Source organism: Coregonus lavaretus (assembly GCF_964263955.1).
Source record: "Coregonus lavaretus genome assembly, chromosome: 9".
NCBI classification, from domain to species: Eukaryota; Metazoa; Chordata; class Actinopteri; order Salmoniformes; family Salmonidae; genus Coregonus; species Coregonus lavaretus.
In genome coordinates this window covers 36,101,155-36,118,721 of record NC_139996.1, presented here as the reverse complement: position 1 = coordinate 36,118,721, position 17,567 = coordinate 36,101,155, and the positions used below count along the sequence as shown (strand labels likewise).

The 17,567-nt window shown below is 43.1% G+C and overlaps 2 protein-coding genes across 2 annotated transcripts in view; both read left to right on the top strand.

Annotated features, from left to right (window-relative positions):
- LOC311135272 (zinc finger CCCH domain-containing protein 18-like) overlaps window positions 1–13,805 on the top strand; it is a 33,794-nt gene extending 19,989 nt beyond the window's left edge. The window contains exons 13-19 of the mRNA XM_084169223.1: window positions 269–1,261; window positions 8,032–8,142; window positions 10,974–11,173; window positions 11,301–11,545; window positions 11,958–12,057; window positions 12,311–12,410; window positions 12,765–13,805. Of these exons, the coding sequence (XP_084025349.1) occupies window positions 269–1,261; window positions 8,032–8,142; window positions 10,974–11,173; window positions 11,301–11,545; window positions 11,958–12,057; window positions 12,311–12,410; window positions 12,765–12,936 (1,921 nt within the window). The 3' untranslated portion in view covers window positions 12,937–13,805. The remainder of the gene's footprint in view (window positions 1–268; window positions 1,262–8,031; window positions 8,143–10,973; window positions 11,174–11,300; window positions 11,546–11,957; window positions 12,058–12,310; window positions 12,411–12,764) is intronic.
- Window positions 13,806–15,975: 2,170 nt separating this feature from the next.
- Window positions 15,976–16,924, top strand: LOC311135338 (interleukin-17C-like; the record flags this gene model as incomplete). Its single annotated transcript, XM_084169282.1, has 3 exons — window positions 15,976–16,040; window positions 16,185–16,438; window positions 16,642–16,924. The coding sequence occupies exons 1-3, from the start codon at window positions 16,014–16,016 to the stop codon at window positions 16,922–16,924; spliced, it is 564 nt and encodes a 187-aa protein (XP_084025408.1). The 5' UTR covers window positions 15,976–16,013.
- Window positions 16,925–17,567: the final 643 nt, after the last annotated feature.

The following is a 17,567-nucleotide window of genomic DNA, read 5'->3' as shown; positions in this document are numbered from 1 at the left end:
TCATGTGTATTTCCTTTCATGGCTTAAGAGTCAATATAGATACTGAGGCAATCAATATTAATACTTCAAAGTCTTACATAATAATAGGGTAGTTTGCATGTAATGCACATGCTGCATTGTTCATCTTAGACATGTAGCTAGCATGCTTCTAGTATTAGTCTGTAGTCAATCGCTGTCTCTTGAACAAAGCATGGGTTTTACCCTCATGGATGTGACTTGTGTGAATGCTGCATGCCAAACAACAAACCAATTCCCTATCATCTTCAAGCGTCCCGCTGAAACCTGGTGCACCTTCCCCTCCTGGTAGGGAGAAGGCTCCCCCCAAGAAGGCTCCAAGCCCTCTGCCAGGCCAGCCTGGGAAACCCCCCAAACCCACTCCAGAGGGGGGCAAGCCTGGCAACCCCCGCGAGCCCCGTGAGGGCGGCCGACCCATGCCACCTCAGGATGGGTGCCGACCCATGCCACCTCAGGAGGGAGGCCGACCCATGCCACCTCGGGAGGGGGGCCGACCCATGCCACCTCGGGAGGGGGGCCGACCCATGCCACCTCGGGAGGGGGGCCGACCCATGCCAACTCGGGAGGGGGGCCGACCCATGCCAACTCGGGAGGGGGGCCGACCCATGCCACCTCGGGAGGGGGGGAGTCGACCCATGCCACCTCGGGAGGGGGGGAGTCGACCCATGCCACCTCGGGAGGGGGGGAGTCGACCCATGCCACCTCGGGAGGGGGGGAGTCGACCCATGCCACCTCGGGAGGGGGGGAGTCGACCCATGCCACCTCGGGAGGGGGGGAGTCGACCCATGCCACCTCGGGAGGCGGGGAGTCGACCCATGCCACCTCGGGAGGCGGGGAGTCGACCCATGCCACCTCGGGAGGCGGGGAGTCGACCCATGCCACCTCGGGAGGCGGGGAGTCGACCCATGCCATCTCGGGAGGGGGGGAGTCGAACCATGCCACCTCGGGAGAGGGGCCGACCCATGCCACCTCGGGAGGGAGCCCGACCACCCATGCCACCTCGGGAGGGGGCCCGACCACCCATGCCACCTCGGGAGGGGGCCCGACCACCCATGCCACCTCGGGAGGGGGCCCGACCACCCATGCCACCTCGGGAGGGGGGCCGACCCATGCCACCTCGGGAGGGGGGCCGACCCATGCCACCTCGGGAGGGGGGCCGACCCATGTCACCTCGGGAGGGGGGCAAACTCCTCAACCTGCGGGAGGGCCGACGGAAGGAGCGGCAGCAGCACAACCCACCCAGGAGGTAGGACAGAAGTACACACTTCTACTGGTCAGAGATGGCCATCTGTCTATCACAAGTTCCTTTGTCACATTCAACACAGCCAACCTGAAAGCTCAAGGTTATCCAATGATATACCAAGGTGTATACCAAAAGGGCTCGACAGGGCCTAGGGATGTTTTGGAACCCTCCGGGCCAGTTAATCATTCACGTCAGTGGCCCGCCAATGAAAAAAATATTGTAATAATGGTATTTTCAATCTAGGCTATGTAATTGATTGAAAAATTACATTAATTCCCCGAAGCTGTTAGTTCGTTATGTACATTGCTGTGAAAAAGTATATGCCCCCTTCCTAAATGTCTCTACTTTTGTACAGTGGGGGAAAAAAGTATTTAGTCAGCCACCAATTGTGCAAGTTCTCCCACTTAAAAAGATGAGAGAGGCCTGTAATTTTCATCATAGGTACACGTCAACTATGACAGACAAAATTAGAATTTTTTTCCCAGAAGATCACATTGTAGGATTTTTAATGAATTTATTTGCAAATTATGGTGGAAAATAAGTATTTGGTCAATAACAAAAGTTTCTCAATACTTTGTTATATACCCTTTGTTGGCAATGACACAGGTCAAACGTTTTCTGTAAGTCTTCACTAGGTTTTCACACACTGTTGCTGGTATTTTGGCCCATTCCTCCATGCAGATCTCCTCTATAGCAGTGATGTTTTGGGGCTGTCGCTGGGCAACACGGACTTTCAACTCCCTCCAAAGATGTTCTATGGGGTTGAGATCTGGAGACTGGCTAGGCCACTCCAGGACCTTGAAATGCTTCTTACGAAGCCACTCCTTCGTTGCCCGTGCGGTGTGTTTGGGATCATTGTCATGCTGAAAGACCCAGCCACGTTTAATCTTCAATGCCCTTGCTGATGGAAGGAGGTTTTCACTCAAAATTTCACAATACATGGCCCCATTCATTCTTTCCTTTACATGGATCAGTCGTCCTGGTCCCTTTGCAGAAAAACAGCCCCAAAGCATGATGTTTCCACCCCCATGCTTCACTGTAGGTATGGTGTTCTTTGGATGCAACTCAGCATTCTTTGTCCTCCAAACACGACGAGTTGAGTTTTTACCAAAAAGTTATATTTTGGTTTAATCTGACCATATGACATTCTCCCAATCCTCTTCTGGATCATCCAAATGCACTCTAATAAACTTCAGACGGGCCTGGACATGTACTGGCTTAAGCAGGGGGACACGTCTGGCACTGCAGGATTTGAGTCCCTGGCGGCGTAGTGTGTTACTGATGGTAGGCTCTGTTACTTTGGTCCCAGCTCTCTGCAGGTCATTCACTAGGTCCCCCCGTGTGGTTCTGGGATATTTGCTCACCGTTCTTGTGATCATTTTGACCCCACGGGATGAGATCTTGTGTGGAGCCCAAGATCGAGGGAGATTATCAGTGGTCTTGTATGTCTTCCATTTTCTAATAATTGCTCCCACAGTTGATTTCTTCAAACCAAGCTGCTTACCTATTGCAGATTCAGTCTTCCCAGCCTGGTGCAGGTCTACAATTTTGTTTCTGGTGTCCTTTGACAGCTCTTTGGTCTTGGCCATAGTGGAGTTTGGAGTGTGACTGTTTGAGGTTGTGGACAGGTGACTTTTATACTGATAACAAGTTCAAACAGGTGCCATTAATACAGGTAACGAGTGGAGGACAGAGGAGCCTCTTAAAGAAGAAGTTACAGGTCTGTGAGAGCCAGAAATCTTGCTTGTTTGTAGGTGACCAAATACTTATTTTCCACCATAATTTGCAAATAAATTCATTAAAATCCTACAATGTGATTTTCTGGATTTTTTTTCCTAAATTTGTCTGTCATAGTTGACGTGTACCTATGATGAAAATTACAGGCCTCTCTCATCTTTTTAAGTGGGAGAACTTGCACAATTGGTGGCTGACTAAATCCTTTTTTTCCCCACTGTATATTTTTTGTTACCAGAATGTTACCAGATCTTCAACCAAAACCTAATATTAGATAAAGGGAACCTGAGTGAACAAATAACACAAGTTACATACTTATTTCATTTATTTCGTAAACAAAGTTATGCAACACCCAATGCCCCTGTGTGAAAAAGTAATTGCCCCCTTACACTCAATAACTGGTTGTGCCACCTTTAGCTGCAATGACTCCAACTAAATACTTCCTGTAGTTGTTGATCACTCTCTCATGTCGCTGTGGAGGAATTTTGGCCCACTCTTCCATACAGAACTGCTTTAACTCTGCGACATTTGTGGTTTTTCAAGCATGAACTGCTTGTGTCAAGTTCTGGCACAACATCTGAATTGGGATTAGGTCTGGACTTTGACTAGGCCATTCCAAAATTTCAAATGTGTTGCTTTTTAGCCATTTTCATGTAGACTTTTGGATCATTGTCTTGCTGCATGACCCAGCTGCGCTTCGGCTTCAGCTCACAGATGGATGGCCTGACATTCTCCTGTAGAATTCTCTGATACAGGCAGAATTCATGGTTCCTTCTATTAAGGCAAGTCGTCCAGGTCCTGAGGCTGCAAAGCATCCCCAAACCATCACACTACCTCCACCATGCTTGACCATTGGTGTAAGGTTCTTACTGTGGAATGCAGTGTTTGGTTTTCGCCAGGCATAATAAGACCCATGTCATCCAAAAAGTTATACTTTTGACTCTGTCCATAGAACATTCTTCCAAGGGTCTTGATGTTCTTCCAGGTGCCTTTTGTCAAACTTGATTGACCTTTCTGGATGAGATGGGTCCCATTATGCCTGGCAAAAACCAAACACTGCATTCCACAGTAAAAACTTAGGCCCACCCACTGGGGAGTCAGGCCCAGCCTATCAGAAAGAGTTTTTCCCCACACAAGGGCTTTATTACACACAGAAATACTCCTCAGTTTCATCAGCTGTCCGGGTGTCTGGTCTCAGAAGATCCCGCAGGTGAAGAAGCCGGATTTGGAGGTCCTGGGCTGGCATGGTTACACGTGGTCTGCGGTTGTGAGGCCGGTTGGACGTAATAACAAATTCTCTAAAACGACATTGGAGGTGGCTCATGGTAGAGAAATCAACATTAAATTCTCTGGCAACAGCTCTGGTGGACATTCCTGCAGTTAGCGTGCCAATTGTGCGCTCCCTCAAAATGTAGACATCTGTGGAATTGTGTTGTGTGACAAAACTGCACATTTAAGAGTGGCCTTTTATTGTCCCCAGCACACCTGTGTAATGATCATGCTGTTTAATCAGTTTCTTGATATGCCACACCTGTCAGGTGGATGGTTTATCTTGGCAAAGGAGAAATGGTCTCTAGCAGGGATATAAACAAATTTGTGCACACAATTTGAGAGAAATAAGCTTTTTGTGCGTATAAAACATTTCGGGGATCTTTTATTTCAGCTCATGAAACATGGGACCAACACTTTACATGTTGCGTTTATAAGGCCACTCTAAAATATGCAGTTTTGTCACACAACACAATGCCACAGATGTCTCATGTTTTGCGGGAGCATGCAATTGGCATGCTGACTGCAGGAATGTCCACCAGAGCTGTTGCCAGAGAATGTAATTTTCATTTCTCTACCATAAGCCGCCTCCAACGTCATTTTAGAAAATTTGGCAGTACGTCCAACTAGCCTCACAACTGCAGACCACGTGTATGGCGTCATGTGGGCGAGCGTTTTGCTGATGTCAACGTTTTGAACAGAGTGCCCCATGGTTGCGGTATGGTATGGGCAGGCATAAGCTACGGACAACGAACACAATTACATTTTATCGATGGCAATTTGAAAGCACAGAGATACTGGGACGAGATCCTAAGGCCCATTGTCATGCCATTCATCTGCCGCCATCACCTCATGTTTCAGCATGATAATGCAGGGCCCCATTTTGCGAGGATCTGTACACAATTCCTGGAAGCTGAAAATGTCCCAGTTCTTCCATAGCCTGCATACTCACCAGATATGTCACCCATTGAGCATGTTTGGGGTGCGCTGAATCGCCATGTACGACAGCGTGTTCCAGTTCCTGCCAATATCCAGCAACTTAGCACAGCCATTGAAGAGGAGTGGGACAACATTCCACAGGCCACAATCAACAGCCTGATCAACTCTATGCGAATGAGATATGTCGCGCTGCATGAGGCAAATGGTGGTCTGATTGGTTTTCTGGTATCTGTGACCCAAAAATGCAAATCTGTAGTCCCAGTTGTGAAATCCATAGATTAGGGCCTAATTAAATAATTTCCTTTATATGAACTGTAAATCATTAAAGTCTTTGAAATGGTTGCATGTTCCGTTTCTATTTTTGTTCAGTATAATAGCTTATTGCGGTGAACTCCATTGCTGCTCCGCTAGCTAGAGACTTTACCGGGTCTCATTTTAATATTTTGCAAATCAGGTTGTTTACCTTATTTTCAGGCTGTGTGACACAGGTAGGCCTAATACCAGGCGTGTGTGTGTTATTTTTTTATTGAACTTGCATGACCAGAATCCCACAGCTCACAAAGACACTTTGTATGGTAGCTAGATTGGCATCAGGACGGGCCTTTTCCATGAGCATTACTGTGTGTTGGTGGAAGAGCTATCCTCTGTCTCAGGGTCAGGCGACACAATGGCTGAGCCTTCATCGGGAAGAACCCAGGTCTGGTGATGTAGAAGGGCAGGAAAGGACAGCGCGGGGGCGAGCCACTGGCTGTGGTTTCTCTCCCTGCCTTGGTAGAATAAACTAGGCTCACACTATGTGTGTGGCATGGTGTTCCCTGTGGAAAATCTCATGCAAAACCTTTTGGCAAGGGGTCCTGCAGCTCTAAATACATGTTGTGCTTTCCTGTAAAATGACTTGACCACACTTTTTGTTTGTCATTTTGTTCAACAATGATTCATAGTTAATGGGGGGACATTTTTACACTTTTGCTTGACTCCTTCTATTTAGTGGAACATGATCCATTACTTAAATTCATACCATGCATGCATACATTTTGAATAGGAACTGTATGAATGCTTTTCTTTTGATCTTCACTTTTAGTGGTTATATAATTGAAAGAATGTGAGAAGTAGTTAGGTACAAATATTTGTGCTTTGTTTTAAGTTGAAATTTCATTTCTGTAGAGTGCTTTGTACCTCCATGTACATGGTCACTTGGCACAAGAACAGGCAAAGTGAAGGAAGTACAGTAATATAATTTATTGATTGCACAGATCTCATGTGGTGTCAAAGAATGGAACTATTCACGTAGCGCAGATTGTAATAAACAACCACAACCTGGCACTACTCCGTCTGTTCATGGTTTAACAAAATATTGTATGTTGCTTAGTTTGGCAAGAGCAGTAGGTTAGCTTGATAACAGGAGTAGGACTTGAAGACATGCTGTTGTAGGATGTTTCCTCTCAGGTGAACTTGTATTGTCAGTCAGTTTGTTAGTCAGTGTTTCTCCTATATTTAAAAAATCTGCCGAGATGCGCTTTTAAAGGGATATGGTGAGATTTTGGCAATTTAAGTCATGAACTCATGGACACCAATTATGTCTCTGTGTGCAGTTTGAAGGAAGTTGCTAACTAGTGTTAGCGCAATTTCTAACTAGCGCGCTGACTGGAGGTCTATGGGAACAGCTAGCATGCTAGCTGTTCCCATAGACTCAAGTAATTGCGCTAACACTACCTTCAACTTCCTTCAAACTGCACGCAGAGACATACAATTTATATCCATGAGTTAATCTGACACTGGCTAAGTAGAAAAAAGGCCAAAATCTCACATTATCCCTTTAAGATCAGTGACCAGTTACAATGTATATAAGTAAACCGAGAGAGCGGTGGCGCAAATGAGCACACAGCCACCGCTTGCTCCTCATAATCTCCAAACAGTGACATGCCCCCATCAGTTCTATTTCAATTGGTGTCAACATTATTAAATGTTCATGTATTTTGGAGTAGAATGTCCTTTTAAAAAGTCACGAGAAGTGCCTTCTCACAATCATTCTACAACAACACTCCCCCCTCCCCACGCTACCTTTGTCACCGCTGCTTTAAAAAATCTTAGGGGAAAACACTGTTAGTGGTGTCATATGAACACAGATATTGTTCCTGCTCTGAGTGAAATCTCCCTGCATATGTGATACCACACTCCACTCCTCCTCTGCAGGGACAATAGTTAGTTTTCTATTACAGTGAGGGAAAAAAGTATTTTATCCCCTGCTGATTTTGTACGTTTGCCCACTGACAAAGAAATGATCAGTCTATAATTTTAATGGTAGGTTTATTTGAACAGTGAGAGACAGAATAACAAAACAAAAATCCAGAAAAACGCATGTCAAAAATGTTATACATTTATTTGCATTTTATACAGGTAACAAACTCCCTTTAAGAGTGTGCTCCTAATCTCAGCTCGTTACCTGTATAAAAGACACCTGGGAGCCAGAAATCTGTCTGATTGAGAGGGGGTCAAATACTTATTTCTCTCATTAAAATGCAAATCAATTCATAACATTTTTGACATGCGTTTTTCTGGATTTTTGTTGTTGTTCAAATAAACCTACCATTAACATTATAGACTGATCATGTCTTTGTCAGTGGGCAAACGTACAAAATCAGCAGGGGATCAAATACTTTTTTCCCTCACTGTATATTAATGTGACCTATAAACCCTTGCCAAATATGCAATGGGACTAATGCGTTGTTACAGTGATGTACAATCTACTATTAAAAGTATGATGATCTTTTCATTAACTAAAATATGTGCCTCTTTCCCCCCTCTCCTGTCTTTCTGTTCCCCTGCTCCAGGCGGACGGTCAGTGGCAGTGTGAGTGGCAGTAGTTACTCTGGCTCCAGCTCTCGCTCAAGATCCCGCTCCTCCTCTGCATCCATCTCACCCTCCGGATCCAAGAAGTCCAGGTAGAAATAACAGATCCTACTTCCACTACTGGGTAAATGCAGTGGTGGAAAAAGTACCCACTTGTTATACTTGAGTAAAAGTAAAGATACCTTAATAGAAGTAAAAGTGAAAGTCACCCAGTAAAATACTACTTGAGTAAAAGTCTAAACGTTTTTGGTTTTAAATATACTTAAGTATCAAAAGTAAATGTAATTGCTAAAATACAGTGGGGGGAAAAAGTATTTAGTCAGCCACCAATTATGCAAGTTCTCCCACTTAAAAAGATGAGAGAGTCCTGTCATTTTCATCATAGGTACACGTCAACTATGACAGACAAATTAAAAGAAAAAAATCCAGAAAATCACTTAAAAAAATTAAAAATCAGGATTTTTAATGAATTTATTTGCAAATTATGGTGGAAAATAAGTATTTGGTCACCTACAAACAAGCAGGATTTCTGGCTCTCACAGACCTGTAACTTCTTCTTTAAGAGGCTCCTCTGTCCTCCACTCGTTACCTGTATTAATGGCACCTGTTTGAACTTGTTATCCGTATAAAAGACACCTGTCCACAACCTCAAACAGTCACACTCCAAACTCCACTATGGCCAAGACCAAAGAGCTGTCAAAAGATACCAGAAACAAAATTGTAGACCTGCACCAGGCTGGGAAGACTGAATCTGCAATAGGTAAGCAGCTTGGTTTGAAGAAATCAACTGTGGGAGCAATTATTAGGAAATGGAAGACATACAAGACCACTGATAATCTCCCTCGATCTGGGGCTCCACGCAATATCTTACCCCGTGGGGTCAAAATGATCACAAGAACGGTGAGCAAAAATCCCAGAACCACATGGGGGGACCTAGTGAATGACCTGCAGAGAGCTGGGACCAAAGTAACAAAGCCTACCATCAGTAACACACTACGCCGCCAGGGACTCAAATCCTGCAGTGCCAGACGTGTCCACCTGCTTAAGCCAGTACATGTCCAGGCCCGTCTGAAGTTTGCTAGAGTGTATTTGGATGATCCAGAAGAGGATTGGGAAAATGTCATATGGTCAGATGAAACCAAAATATAATTTTTTGGTAAAAACTCAACTCGTCGTGTTTGGAGGACAAAGAATGCTGAGTTGCATCCAAAGAACACCATACCTACAGTGAAGCATGGGGGTGGAAACATCATGCTTTGGGGCTGTTTTTCTGCAAAGGGACCAGGACGACTGATCCATGTAAAGGAAAGAATGAATGGGGCCATGTATCGTGAAATTTTGAGTGAAAACCTCCTTCCATCAGCAAGGGCATTGAAGATTAAACGTGGCTGGGCCTTTCAGCATGACAATGATCCCAAACACACCGCCCGGGCAACGAAGGAGTGGCTTCGTAAGAAGCATTTCAAGGTCTTGGAGTGGCCTAGCCAGTCTCCAGATCTCAACCCCATAGAAAATCTTTGGAGGGAGTTGAAAGTCCGTGTTGCCCAGCGACAGCCCCAAAACATCACTGCTCTAGAGGAGATCTGCATGGAGGAATGGGCCAAAATACCAGCAACAGTGTGTGAAAACCTTGTGAAGACTTACAGAAAACGTTTGACCTGTGTCATTGCCAACAAAGGGTATATAACAAAGTATTGAGAAACTTTTGTTATTGACCAAATACTTATTTTCCACCATAATTTGCAAATGAATTCATAAAAAATCCTACAATGTTATTTTCTGGATGTTTTTTTTCTCATTTTGTCTGTCATAGTTGACGTGTACCTATGATGAAAATTACAGGCCTCTCTCATCTTTTTAAGTGGGAGAACTTGCACAATTGGTGGCTGACTAAATACTTTTTTCCCCCACTGTATACTTAAGTATCAAAAGTAAAATTATACATAATTTCAAATTCCTTATATTAAGCAAACCAGATGGCACCATTGTTCTTTTTTATTATTTTTATTTACGGATAGCCAGGGGCACACTCCAACACTCAAACATCATTTACAAACGAAGCATGTGTTTAGTGAGTAGGGATGACCAGGGATGTTCTCTTGATAAGTGTGTGAATTAGACAATTTTCCTGTCCTGCTAAACATTCCAAATCTATCGAGTACTTTTGGATGTCAGGGAAAATGTAAAAAGTTCATTATTTTGTAGTAAAGTAAAAGTTAGAGTCAAAAATAGAAATAGTAAAGTACAGATACCCCCAAAAAACAACTTAAGTAGTACTTTCAAGTATTTTTACTTAAGTACTTTACACCACTGGATATATGAGCATTGCACTGTCTAATGTTACTGGTTTACACACACGAATACAGAATATACTAGAACGTAACGTCTGAGGAAGTGAAGCTGAACGGGTATTCCTTTGAGCAGGTAGTCTTATCCACCCACAGCTTAATCACTAGGATATTGGTAATCCTCCAAATCGACAAGATATGGATATGATTGTTACTAGGTTTCTTTTCATACCACACTGAACAAACTACAGCTGGCAATTATGGTGTTTTAGTAAAGCACTTTGAAACCGACATGTATTGAATCCTTTCTCTCTTCTTGCTTCTCCTTTGCTATTTATCCACTGGTCAACTTCGTAGAAAATCCAGGTACTACGTAAATCTTATCAGCCTTTTCTTTTCCCTGTATACCTGCTTCTCTTCATTAATCTTAACTGTGATTGATTTCTTCCTCATGTTGCCCCACCACTCACTCATTTATTACCCTCTGTCCTTGTGTGTTATAATCATAACTTTTTTCTCATCCTAAAATATATATATTTTTACTGTAGTGTATGAGTTAAACTACGTGTAAACAATGTGTTTTTGTGACGCAGCACTGAGTCTCTTTCCCTGTGTCCTGTGTGGTCTCTGTGCAGGTCTCTGAGTGTGAGCAGTGTGTCTAGCGTGTCCTCGGCCTCCAGCAGCAGCTCTGTGAGGAGCGCTGACTCAGATGACATGTATGCCGACCTGGCCAGCCCTGTGTCGTCAGCCAGCTCCCGCTCCCCAACCCCAGGACACCCCCAGGCCCGCAAGGAGAGGGGCCCGCCACGGGACAGGGGCCCCAACAAGGACAAAGGTAGCGGTTAGGCTTTTGTTATAGACTCTGACTCACTCTGTATTGTGTTTTGGTTGGTGTGACACAGCTATAACAGAATCTCAGCATTTAGTGGTTGTTGGTGACATATGTAGTGCTCTCCACACAGGGAAGCCCACTAAGAAAGATGAGCCCCATCCCCCCAGGGAGGACCGGAGAAAGATGGATCTATCAGGTCTCCCTCCCAGAAACACTCACAGCCCCATGCCCAGGTCTGGGCCTGGCAGCAGGGGACACGGTCTTGGCGGCCATGGTCCTGGGGGCCACCCCATGCACCCGCCGCACGGACCCCCCATGGTTCCCCCTGGAGGCTACGGCCAGCACAAAGACATCAAACTCACGCTCCTCAACAAGGTGACTAGTACTGGATTTACTGTTGAAAGTCAACTGCTCTTACCCCAACCCAGGTAGACTAGTGATGAGTCTTTGAAGTTCTCTGAAGAATATGTAGATACGAGTTACACTGATATCACACCCTGTGACACTGATGTCATTATGGGGTTTTAACTTTGGGGAAGGACAGTCAGTGTCTGACTTCCTCATACTCTTGTGATGTTATCAGTGAGACTGAATAACTAGATGTAATAATATTAAGCCTCTGTATACAATACTTTTGGTTTTGCTTACATTTACTCTCTGTAAACTGATATACAAACATTTGAATACCACCATTGAAGATGTGATTTGATCTCAATTTAATGTACTCCATTTTGCATTTGTTGCTTGTGCAATATCTGACTAAACATGGCGCTCTCTTACTCTGTAGCAGCAGGCAGAGCGGGGTAACAGGAAGCGATACATGCCTTCAGACAAGGACAGGCCGACCTCTCCCCTCAGCAAGAGGATAGCAATGACTCCTGAGAGAGGTGAGGGCCTCAAACTGCCCAGAAAACTCCTAAGTCAGGGATGAATGTGTTCTTTCCAAGGAAATCACACACATAGACATACACACACAAATATGTGGTTCAGTTAACCCAAATGTGAAAATCCAACACCAGAGAAACCTCACAATAGGCTGCATTCTTCATGATCTGTCTGTGTGTTGAACTTAGTCATTAATCTAAGGCCACGTGTCCCTGTTGTATTCTTGGTAATCAACTTCCCCTCAATGTCCTGCAGGTCGTGGTGACAGGAGGATGCCTGGGCGGCCCCCACTCTCTCCTAGAATGGACCGGCCCAGAGGCCAGGGCCCTCGTCCCATGCCCCCACTGGGAGAAAGGTAGGTGCTCTCTGTGCTGCTTCTCACCCCAGAATAGACACACGACCCCAACCTGCCACCTATTTGTTGGTGCTGCCCTTCTCCACTGCAGTAGTGATGTCATTTTAAGATGTTAGAACAACCACAATCCTTTGTTTTGAATATGAAACAAGTCACGAAAGTGGAATCCCAGAAGTATATGATATACACCAATAATACACATGACCATGCTGCCACACCATGTAGAAAACTCACACAATGTGAGCCACATCTACATGTATCGTCTCTACCCAGGTAGATTTATCCCCATGATAACCCTTGTAAATTGTCATAGGCATGTGGCACTAAACCCAACCTTGTGATTTCCCTGTTTAGAAAACGTCCTTTGTCCCCACCACCCAAGTCGTCTGGGAAAGGTCCAGGGGGGTTGTCATCGGGCTCAGGGAAGCCTAGCAGCACACTGTCCCGCCGTGAGGAGCTGCTGAAACAGCTCAAAGCTGTGGAGGACGCCATCGCCCGCAAGAGGGCCAAGATCCCTGGGAAATAACCCTCCCCCTGCCCGCCCGCCTGCCCACGTCGCCCAGGCAACATCAAGGGACATAAGTCACCAATACCATTCATAACGCCTAGCGTTCTCTGGACATTTTAAAAGGGTTTCTGTCCCAAAATGTAAAGGCTATTGTGTAATTGTTCCTCAACAAAATGGCCACCAAAACATTTCTGCTTGTTTGCCCTCAGAGAGAGGTTGTCTTGATGATTTTACAGTGCTGAAGAAATTAAGTAGCAGGGTGTCACTGTTGCTCACTCTTGTCTGTTTAGTGAGAAGGCAGAATCTTCACATTGTTTCAATGGTAAGGTGAATTTATATACTTTTGTTCCACACTCTCGCTCTCTCTGTCTGCCCCTTTTACTGTCTCATATCGCTCATGTCTTCTTTTTTTCTTTTTTTGTGGGGTTGAGTGTTGGTCTTGCCCCGTTCGGTTCTGAAGATCCTGGAAACTGCTTCTAGGATCTCAACTGGTTCACTGTACAAACATTTAGCATCTGTATTAATTCAGACTGAGAAACATCAAGCACGCTCACAGGACCTCTTGTTCATGGTGGTCACATCTTAACCAATTACTTTTCCTCTTCTAGGTCTGTGCATTGTGTTATCTTACAGTGTGTATTTTACATACTGTTTTCAATCATAGTGAGCATATGACAAGCACCCATTTTTTTTCTCAAGTGTATGATTATAGAGAACAAATTGACAGTGATGTGAAGTATTGCTTTTTTAATCTACAACATTATTTCTGTAGCTCTTAAGTGATAAACTGTTTTATTTCTCCCACATTTTTAGTTGACACAGGAGTGTATGTTTGTGCTTTTGTGACAAAAGGCTTCTAAATAAACTATTTTGATAAAGCAAAACCATCTGTGAGCCTTTCCCTTCTCTCCACACCCTCACTCTCTTCTATGTTTCCACGATCCTACATGAATTTGATAAATCAGTTCTTCAATTGCTTGTTTCCTATTGTTCCTCACAAGAGCTGGAGCTTAATGTACTGCATGTTAACATACATGTTCACTACCAAATATAATTAGAACAACGACTTTCTCATCATGATTACTGCAGATCTTATGCATGTCAATCGGCAGGACACAATTTGGTGTTTTCAAGGGTGGGGCAAGGACATCACGGATGCATTCCGGTTTTTTTTTTAAACACCATTGCCCTCCGTGAACAAACACTCCCACGTAACTTTTTTTCCCCCTACTAGCACTGACTTTAAGTAAATAATGACTCCGATATGTGGTTGTCGCAACTAGCTATTTTAAGATTAAATGTGTTTACATGTAGGTGACGTCATGATAATTGAATGTTAGCAAGGCGGAAATGTGAGCCCAGCTAAACGGGTCAATGGTGCAAGTCTACTGATTTAAACATTTGATTATTGGAAAGTGAAACAAACATTGGAAAGTTCAAGGTACAAACATTGGAAAGTAACATGTTTGCTCTTCGGGCAGGGATTTGATCATTGGAAAGTTCATGGTACTTGCCGTTATTGGGCTAGACTCCTCATCACCGTTTTCACTGAGTCTCTTCAAAGTGGCCGATGTGAATTTGTATCTCTTAGACATGTTAATCAGTGGCATATTGATAGTCTAGGGTCAGTTTCATCATGACCAGAATGTATTAGAAGAAACACACTGTAGTAGTTTATCTGCATACGGTTGGATTCTTCTGCATACTAAAAGTCCCAAACACTGACAGCTCATTAACTTGAAGATAGAGGCAACTTCTACTTTATCACAAAGAAAACGACCTATTTATAATGAAGCATGTTGTCTTCTGACAGTTTACTGTACCATGTGGAGTCCTTTCCTGATTTGTCTTTGCCTATGTATTGGCTTGATGGTGAGGATACCTGGCAGTTTGGCAATCTCACCTGATAACGTTTGTCATTACAATGCACTGATAAGGCATACGTGTATGCCCATCTCTCACTGCTGTACAAACACCTCATCTGCTTTATTACTGACTTGTATTTCTAGAACCACCTCTGTTGGAAAGAATTCAATCAGGAAAAACAAGGATTCAAAATACTTTCAGGAATCTGTGGCATCTACTTGCTCAGTAATGGTAGGGCTCAGACAGTTTAGGTGGGGCAGTGGAGAGGACTGAGGAGTGCTGAGGCTATCCTGATGAAACCTTTGATCGCATCAGAGTGGGAAGACCCAGGCTGCAGGAGAAAGTTGTCACCTTGTAGGAAGACTGATGAGGTTGTCTAGTGAAGCAGCTAAATATACTGTAGTGAGAATTTAAGCATCATGCTCTGATAATCAAAATAAAATCATTAACAAAGCAAAAACCTGTGATCCTCTGTAGCTCAGCTGGTAGAGCACGGCGCTTGTGACGCCAATGTATTGGGTTCGATCCCCGGGACCACCCATACACAAAACATTTTTTTTGCACGCATGACTGTAAGTCGCTTTGGATAAAAGCGTCTGCTAAATGGCATATTATATTATTATTATTATAAAAACCCATTGGTCTTACAACTAAATGAACCATAATCGTATTTATTTTTTATTTTTATATATAGTATGAAGTTACATTTATTATTAGTAGAAAACAGTGAAAAGGTGTAGTAGGATAAGCCAAAATTAGGCTACATTTATAGCTGGATGCAGATTTTATCAGTTTTATCAGTGTATGTATTAATGAACAGTTTTGTTACATTTCTTCATAATTCCTAGCTTCTGTCTTGACTGAGAACATATTAAGATTACTGTCAGTCATAAAGGACTAAGGGATGCAGGCTGTCTGATAGTAGATATATCGTCAGCGTCAATATATTAATTATATCAGATAACAAAAATCAATATGAGTATAAGCTATAGTATAAAGCACATGAGCTCATATTAATTAATGTAATAACAGGTGATGTAATCTTAATGTAGACACTCACTGCTGGAAAGAGGATGCAGGGAACGCAATATTCTATTTCCTCCTACATGCGGATTTCCCCAAGCAGGTGGTAGACTTGACTATAAATTGTGTAGGAGCATGGGCATAATGGCACAAACCGAGCAAAAGCACCTGGGCTCCTCTACTATCAAGATATTTGATATTTTAACATGCCAGGCCTATTCAAGATTATGCAGGTAAGTAGGAGATTGACTGCCCTGCAATTAACACCTCAATTAATGTTGGGTTGCCTTCTGATCCATCATTATGGATAGGCCTTATTCAAATGGTAATTTCAAAATGTTTTTGATTAATTTATTTCATCATTCATTCCTTTGCAGACTCTACTTTTACTTGGACTTGTTATTGCTAAATGTACATGGACATTAGAGGCACACAAGTATAAGGGATGCTTCAGTGCAGAAAAACTGGAGGATAGAGCTCTCAAGATCCTTCACCGAAACCGGTACCAGACAGATGTTCATATTGATGAAACACTGTATCACAAACTGGGTACGAAGAAGACCTGCCCCACTGTGCTTCGTTCACGGTCATTAGACTACAGCAACCGTTCAGTCTCCCCCTGGCGGTACAGGTAAGGTATCTCTTTCTACTCCAAGTAAATACCTTTTGATAGGTCAAAACAAATGTTGACCATGCAGCCATAATATTATCAGTCTGACAATAACATAATTTGAGTAAATGTGCATGACATATGGCTGGGAAATACATTTTCGGATAGCATTATTCATTGATTAATTGTCTATTTTGATAATTTGATTGCCACTTTTCCCTTAGCATCGATAGCGTGGAGGGACGATTCCCTGAAAAGATTGTTGTTGCTGAATGTCTATGCGAGGGATGCATTATCATTAAAGGGCCCGGACATCACGAGGCCCAACATCATGTATATAACTCTGTCCCTATAGAGCAAACCCAGATGGTTTTGATGAAGACCGTATGCCTGAACAACCCAGAAAAATACTCACTTACATCACACTTTGTCAAAGTGCCCATTGCCTGCACCTGCGTTAGAAGTATGATTGCCTCTCATAGAGAACATTTGTTAGACAAACTGTAGTGACATGTTTCACATTTTGTTGTTTGTTTTAAAATGCACTTACGTTATTGAAAGTATAACACTAAATATGCTTATGGATAATAAGCTATCGAGAATACATGCATTTTTAGATGAGACTAAATTATTTATGTACAGTATTTATGTTGCAAGATTGTATTTATTTGACTATTTATTGAACTAGCTATGTTCTCAAGCTGTTTATTTATCTATGGTTTTTGGTGACTTTAGTTAATAGGCCTGCCTATTCCTTTCAACATCAATGTGTTCTTCTGTTCCTGTTTTCCCATCATCATAATCAAAGATTTCAAGATAGCTGGCTCTAATGTTGAAATGTTTAGAGTTTTCCAAATCCCACATTTTCCAAATGACTAATTAAATAATCAGATTATAATCGTTTGATTAGGACATCCATGGATATTGATTGGTAGTGATGCATTTATAGAAATGTAGCATAATTTATGGAATTTTATTGTTGATTCCTTAATAAAGATGCCTAATGAAATATCTGCCCCTCTTGCTTTATTTAGTCCAGCCTACATATTCAAGAATTACAGATTTTCTATACACTTTAACAATAAACCACTTGATCAGTAGACAAGGTGAATTAATTTAGGATTAAAGGTGGATTAAGCTTCATGGGGGT